We start from the raw sequence: 6,941 nt of genomic DNA, 5'->3' as shown, positions 1-6,941 counted from the left end.
CCTACTACTACAATAGGCTTCTACTACTGCTACTACTACTTCTGCTACAACTTTTGCTTTTGCTTATTCTGGTTGTCGGTATTTAAGTAAAAAAAAAGAAGAGCATTAAAATTTCTCACATACATTTGTAAAATAAAGTATACCTTAAACATAAAATGACATACATTATAGTGACATAATAGTTATTTAGTGGTAGTATTGAGTTAGTACTCCTCCAGCCTGGTAAGTCCAGAACGATAGCCCTCTTTATTTATTATACGCAAGGATATTAGTTCCCATACTCCCATGCCGTCAGATTTGTTTATATGTCGTCACATGTTTATGAGCAACATCAATAATGGGGCATTGAGAATTTTTTCCAATCGCTGGTTAATTACCAAAAACACAGCAACAGTAGGTAGTTTCATGATTTATAATTCTGTTTGAATATTAGTGTGGAACCACTAGTATAACCACAACAACGCCACTTTCTGTTCCAGCCACTTGCTGTTCATTTGCGCCACCTCAAAACGCATTTAATGCCACAGTCACCAGAATACATCACTGGTACAGCGGTGAGTCTGCATGTCCAGGCCGTCCTGCCTCAGCAGCAGGGGGCTCTGGGCTCTTCTTGCTCGGGCTCAGGTTTTATCGAGTTTTCAGGAGCGGGCAGAACCGGGTCTGGACTGGTCTGGACTGACAGGATCTCCTGAACCAGCCTCCTGCAAGTACACACATACAAGATTACTGCTGCAACTAAATTACACCAACCACTACATATATTTATGTATCAAAAGCTACTACAAAGGCTGCCACTACTTTCTACTACAATTCTACAAATGTTACTGCCAGTACCCGTATCAACTCTTACAACTACTACTACTACTACTACATTATTGTGAAAAACGACAACATACAACTACTACTGCTGTTGCTACAAAAAAAATATCATTATCAAAAATCATTGACAACAGCTACAACTGTACACTTAAATGTAATTATTTATATTGATATTAAATGAACGACTCAATGAATCGCTTATTATTAAAATTGTATTTATTTAACATGTACCTCATGGCTTCCCCAACATTCCTGTTTTCTTTGACTGATGTTTCCACCCAGCTGACAAACCCATTGGCTTTACTGAACGAATCGATGCTGTCTGCGGAGACGGCTCGCTTAGACAGGTCACACTGAGAAGAAAAAGACACATTATCATTTTCAGTCAAAGTTGTACAACCATCACCAGACTGCGCTCAAAATGTGTTCATCACAGTGCCATTGATTTGTCAGCATGCCCTTAGCAAAATGAAAGTGTGCATTAATTGTTTCATCATGTGTCATTCCAATACCATCTGCAGAGGGCGCTTCAAGCCAATTTGAAAACACTGACCGGCGCTCACTCAAAGGGTCTTTTCCTTGCTTTTTTCAGGTTTCGACTGTGGAATAATTCTACATCCTCAACAAAAACATTCCCAGTTCCCGTCGAACCATTGCATTCCAGCTCCTGTCATATCTCGTCATGTCCGATCAGACACTCAGCGCCATGGGCTGGTTTCCTCAAGCATCTTCTCTTGCAGGTTCTTGTTCATACAGCCTGGTCATGTCCTCACTTGCTTATTCCAGTTCCACCGTCAGCGGGCTACTACTTTTGCTCCCTAGCTAATGCCGTGTTGTCACATTTCCAGTTCCTGTACAGTTCCACTCTATGTCTCATCTCATCTCTTCCTGTCTCCGTCTCTCAGGATTACATGGCAGGCAGTAAGTTACAGACATTAGCGTCATGTTGAAAACATCGCGTCAGGAGCAAAGTATTCACCAAAAGAATCTACATCCAACTTAAAGGAATAGGCCACCGTTTTTACATTCTGAGATATGTTCTTACCTTAGCTTTGACGAGTTCTTTAGGACCTGTCTGGTCTTCACCCGTGCCTTCAGTCACGTAAACACAGCACAGACGGCGTTAGCATTTAGCCTCTCCCTCTCTCCTCTAAAGCTCCAAAACTGGTCAAGATAGAAGCTACCAAGCTCTTCCACGTTTTCCCTATTTAAATATGGTTACGTGAAGTGTTGCACTACAAAGTATAATTACACAAAATTAAACAATGTGGGTTTTCTAAGCGGATAAAAGGGGGGACTATATTGTAAGGCGTAATAATACCAGGAGTAATTTGGCATCCGCACAGTAAAGTGAAGATTACTGCGCAGTAAAGTGAAGATTACTGCGCGGATTTCGAACTACTCCTGGTATTATTACGCCTTACAATATAGTTCCCCCTTATATCCACTTAGAAAATCCACATTGTTTAATTTTGTGTAATTATACTTTGTAGTGTAACACTTCACGTAACCATATTTAAATGGGGAAAACGTGGAAGAGCTTGGTAGCTTCTATCTTGACCTGTTTTGGAGCTATAGAGGAGAGAGGGAGAGGCTAAATGCTAACGCCGTCTGCGCTGTGTTTACGTGACTGAAGGCACGGGTGAAGATCAGACAGGTCCTGAAGAACTCGTCAAAGCTAAGGTAAGAACATATCTCAGTATGTAAAAACGGTGGCCTATTCCTTTACCACGTAGCCAGTGACTTCCCATCTGTATCTTACTGTCAGTGATGTTTTCTTGAACTATTCGTAGATTTGTGCAAGACATCGCTAATCCTTAATGGGAAAATAGCGAGAGACTAAGGACTGCAGCGTCCGGTGATCGCACTCGGCAATCATGTGTCATTTGGGTGCATAGAGCCTCTTTTCAAACCTGCAGCTGGCGTCGATTGCCCCACCATATCCGCAAATCTACGCTCCGGCTACTGGGGACTGGGCGGTCGACCTCACTTGAGAGTGCATGTTCCTACTGGCTTTTCTTGGGTTTCTTCAGTTCTGAATTTACGCCAACGTACTGAACAGTGTCTTTGACTCCATCCATCCAAGGTCGTCTGAACCCACTAAAGACCGAGACCATATTAATCCCCATCCATCCGTTCTGAATCAACTCTAATATTCGCCCTTGCGTACCTCTGCTTTAGTACAAAACGTTACTTCTCGCTTGATTTGCTCTGCCCATGATCCCTTGTTTCTAACCAAACAGAGAAGATTGTGGTTCGACATTTCAGAGCGATTCCTGGACCCTGGACTCCATCCACTCTTTTCATTTCAAAGCTGCTTCTACAGCGAGGTCTGGCCTCTTTTACCATTAATTCAGATCGTCCGTCATTGATTCTTCCGGGCCGATCCCTCTTACATTCGCCATAATCTCAAATCTCCATCAAGCATAATCTATTTTATTTCCAATATTTCCTCTCTCAGTCTTCTGCTCACTGTCAATAAATTATTTGATCACATCTTCTGCTGGGGTCTGGTCCTTGCTGATGAATTTGCTGCCTTTAAAACAACAATTTATCACGTCTGAATCACAGATGGAGAAAAAAAAAGATGCAGGTGCAATGTTACAAGCCTGGCCAAAACATTGCGATATCACCTGTGAAATATATAAAAATGAACGTGTCAGTTGTTATGTCACAAAGGCACAATGCTTAATCCGCTGCTTCGGAGGCTGACTCACAGAAAAAACATTTGAATTGAAGTTATAGCAAAAAGTCTTGCAAAGGTAATGGATTCGTCCGACAGTTCAGTCCTGGTTTGTTCTAGTTTACCGATGGTTTAGCAGCAGCTTTAGTCCTGGTTCAATCCTGGTTTGATTCTGGTTTACTGCAAGAAGGATGCAGGAAGTTTAGTTTTAGCATTTGCTTTAGTCCTAGTTTAGACCTGATTCAGTCTTGGGTGTTTGTCCCGGTTTATTTTACGGGTGACAGCGGCGCAGCCGGTCTCATGATCGGAAGGTCGGGGCTTCGAATCCCAGTTCGCACACATTGGTGTATGAATGAGAGAGTGAATGGGTGAGTGGTTCCTTGCTATAAAGCGCTTTGAGTACCTATTATGTCTCGGGATCCACCAATACCGATATTGGCATTTCATATCGGTGAAAAATACTGCAGCAAACAGCATCATTAGCGAACCAAGACTGGGACAGGATGGAAGCTATGATTGGGTCACCTAAAATGCCACTGTTGAAGGTCTTTGAGAAAACTGGTAATGATATAGCCTCACGTATTGGTATTGGTATTGGAAGTTAAAATAAATAAATAAATAGCTTAATTGGTACGTCTCTTGTCACGTCCTGATTCCGGCCTGGCTTAATCCTGCTTTAGTCCCATTTAGCCCTCACCTTGTTGGCCACCAGGATGCATGGGATAGGCTGTCCGTTGGGGAGTAAGGTCTTAAGATCCAGGTCTTGTTTCCAGAGTCGGCAGCTGAGGAAACTCCCGGAGTCTGTGATGTCGAAAATCACGATGCAGCCCAAAGCTCCTTTATAGTAGACTCGGGTCATAGAGATATACCGCTCTTGACCTGTGGACAGAATGTTTCGGTAATTGTATTAGTCAAGAAATTATTAGTAGTAACAGCAGATGATACCAAAGGAAACCTAAAATAAATATGAACTTTGAATTAAGATATGACAGTAGTGATAATATACAAGCTGTTGAGAGTTTTTAATGTCTTCTTGAAAACCGACTGGAAGGGTTTCAAAGTGGTCTCTGAATGGTAGTAGTAGTAGTAGTAGTAGTAGTAGCAGCTGTACATTTACTGCTTTGTACCTGCGATGTCCCAGAGGTGCAGTTTGACCTTCTCTTTGTCAGACCAGTGCAGGATCTTCATTGAGAAGTCCACTGAAGCAAAAACACAAACAAACAGAGAGAGCGTATATTACTGAATGAGGATATAACATAGTCAAAAGCTCAAGATATCTTTATAAACACAATTGCTGGTTATAATTGCACTTGCACAAAGTTTATAAAGACGCTTGTTCTTATGACACTTGGCATTTATTTCGTTATGACCTTTTTTTATTGAATTTCTTTTGCAATAAATGTTAAACAACTACAGGCCCCATGATTCCAACTAAAATGCATCTAAGTGAACCACTTTCTTACCAATATTTTATAAAAATCAAAGCTCCCTACAGCACTAACAGGATTCATAACAGTGTTAAAAAAGTTGTTTTGTAGCAGTAGTTTAATACGTGGTTTACTTGTACTATTACTCATAATAGTTACCACCAATACATCAAAAGGTTTGTATAGAAATAGCATAGTCATGGAAGTAGAAGGAATAGTAATATTACAAATACACAGTACCTCCAACAGTCGTCTTGTATGTTTTGTTGAACTGTCCGCTGACATATCGGTTGACGAAGGAAGACTTGCCCACGTTTCCATCCCCAACGATCAATATTTTCATCAAGTACTCCCTCATGATGCCATCCACCGGTTCTGTACTCTTTCTATAGAGATCTGCTGCAAACATGGCCAAAGTTCAAAATACATACAATAAAAATGTAGCTGTCTCCAAGCAACAAAGAACAAACCCACAATACTTTGAACAATAGGCTGCAAGGTTTGGTCTGGATATAAAAGTTGGTGAGAGGGAGGAAGTTACTGGAGAGGGTAAAAAACAAAACCACGCCTCTTTTTAAAAACACTTTTATCATGCTGAAATACACGGTATAAAAGTAGAGGTTGTTGGGTTAATCGTTCAGTGGTTCTTATCTGGTGTCATTCTGGGAACCGTTGACATGTGTACACTGTTGTCATGGTGGTGAGAGGGGAGGGCAGCCAGATTTAGATCATTTATGCAATGAGTGTGATCAGACTGTGCCGAGTTTAAAGGAACAGGCCACCATTTTTAAATACTGAGATATGTTCTTACCTTAGCTTAGACGAGTTGATGCGTATGTGGTAGTACGCACTTCCGCTGGCAAACCAATCACCGCTAGATCCAATGCTATATTAGGAGTTCTTGTACTTATGACATTGTGAGGACCAGTTTGAGTTTTTAACCAACAGAGTGAGGACATTTTTGAAAAGTGAGGACATTTTGGGTGGTTCCCATTTATTTGAACTGTTTGAGGGTAAAGGTGTGGTTTTAGGGTTAAGATTAGGCTTAGGGGATGTGTGTGTGTGTTAGCGGGTGTGTTAGCGTGTGTGCTAACGTGTGTGTTAGCAGGTATGCTAGCGTGTTTGTTAGCGTGTGTGTTAGCATGTGTGGGTTAGCGGGTGGGTTAGCGTGTGTGTTAGCGGGTGTGTTAATGTGTGTGTTAGCGTGTGTGTTACCGTGTGTGTTAGCGTGTGTGTGTGTGTTAGCGTGTGTGTTAGCTGGTGTGTTAGCATGTGTGTTAGCGGGTGTGTTAGCATGTGTGTTAGCGGGTGTGCTAGCATGTGTGTTAGCGGGTGTGTTAGCATGTGTGTTAGCATGTGTGTTAGTGGGTGTGTTAGCATGTGTGTTAGCGGGTGTGTTAGCATGTGTGTTAGCGGGTGTGCTAGCATGTGTGTTAGCGGGTGTGTTAGCATGTGTGTTAGCATGTGTGTTAGTGGGTGTGCTAGCATGTGTGTTAGCGGGTGTGTTAGCATGTGTGTTAGCATGTGTGTTAATGTGTGTTAGCGTGTGTGTGTGTTAGCGTGTGTGTTAATGTGTGTGTTATCGTGTGTGTTAGCATGTGTGTTAGCGTGTGTGTGTTAGCGTGTGTGTTATCGTGTGTGTTAATGTGTGTGTGAGCGTGTGTGTTATTGTGTGTGTTAGCGTGTGTGTTAGCGTGTGTGTTAATGTGTGTGTTATCGTGTGTGTTAGCATGTGTGTTAGCGTGTGTGTGTTAGCGTGTGTGTTATCGTGTGTGTTAGCGTGTGTGTTTTAATGTGTGTTAGCGTGTGTGTGTGTGTGTTAGCGTGTGTGTCAGTGTGTGTGTTAGCGTGTGTGTCAGTGTGTGTGTTAGCGGGTGTGTTAGCGGGTGTGTTAGCATGTGTGTTAGCGTGTGTGTTAGCGTGTGTGTGTGTTAGCGTGTGTGTTAGCGTGTATGTTAATGTGTGTGTTAATGTGTGTGTTAGTGTGTGTGTTAGCGTGTGTGTTAGCATGT

The 6,941-nt window shown here is 42.1% G+C and overlaps 1 protein-coding gene across 1 annotated transcript; it reads right to left on the bottom strand.

Moving 5' to 3' along the window:
- Positions 1-583: 583 nt before the first annotated feature.
- On the bottom strand, positions 584-5,287 carry LOC306964303 (ras-related protein Rab-7L1-like; the record flags this gene model as incomplete). Its single annotated transcript, XM_079558294.1, has 5 exons — positions 584-701; positions 1,051-1,172; positions 4,200-4,381; positions 4,630-4,701; positions 5,170-5,287. 5 exons carry the CDS (start codon positions 5,285-5,287, stop codon positions 584-586), a joined length of 612 nt encoding a protein of 203 aa, XP_079414420.1.
- Between the last annotated feature and the right edge of the window lie 1,654 nt (positions 5,288-6,941).

The sequence above is a fragment of the Gobius niger genome, assembly GCF_951799975.1.
Source record: "Gobius niger genome assembly, chromosome: 6".
Lineage (NCBI taxonomy): Eukaryota > Metazoa > Chordata > Actinopteri > Gobiiformes > Gobiidae > Gobius > Gobius niger.
This window is presented reverse-complemented; position numbering and strand designations above follow the sequence as displayed.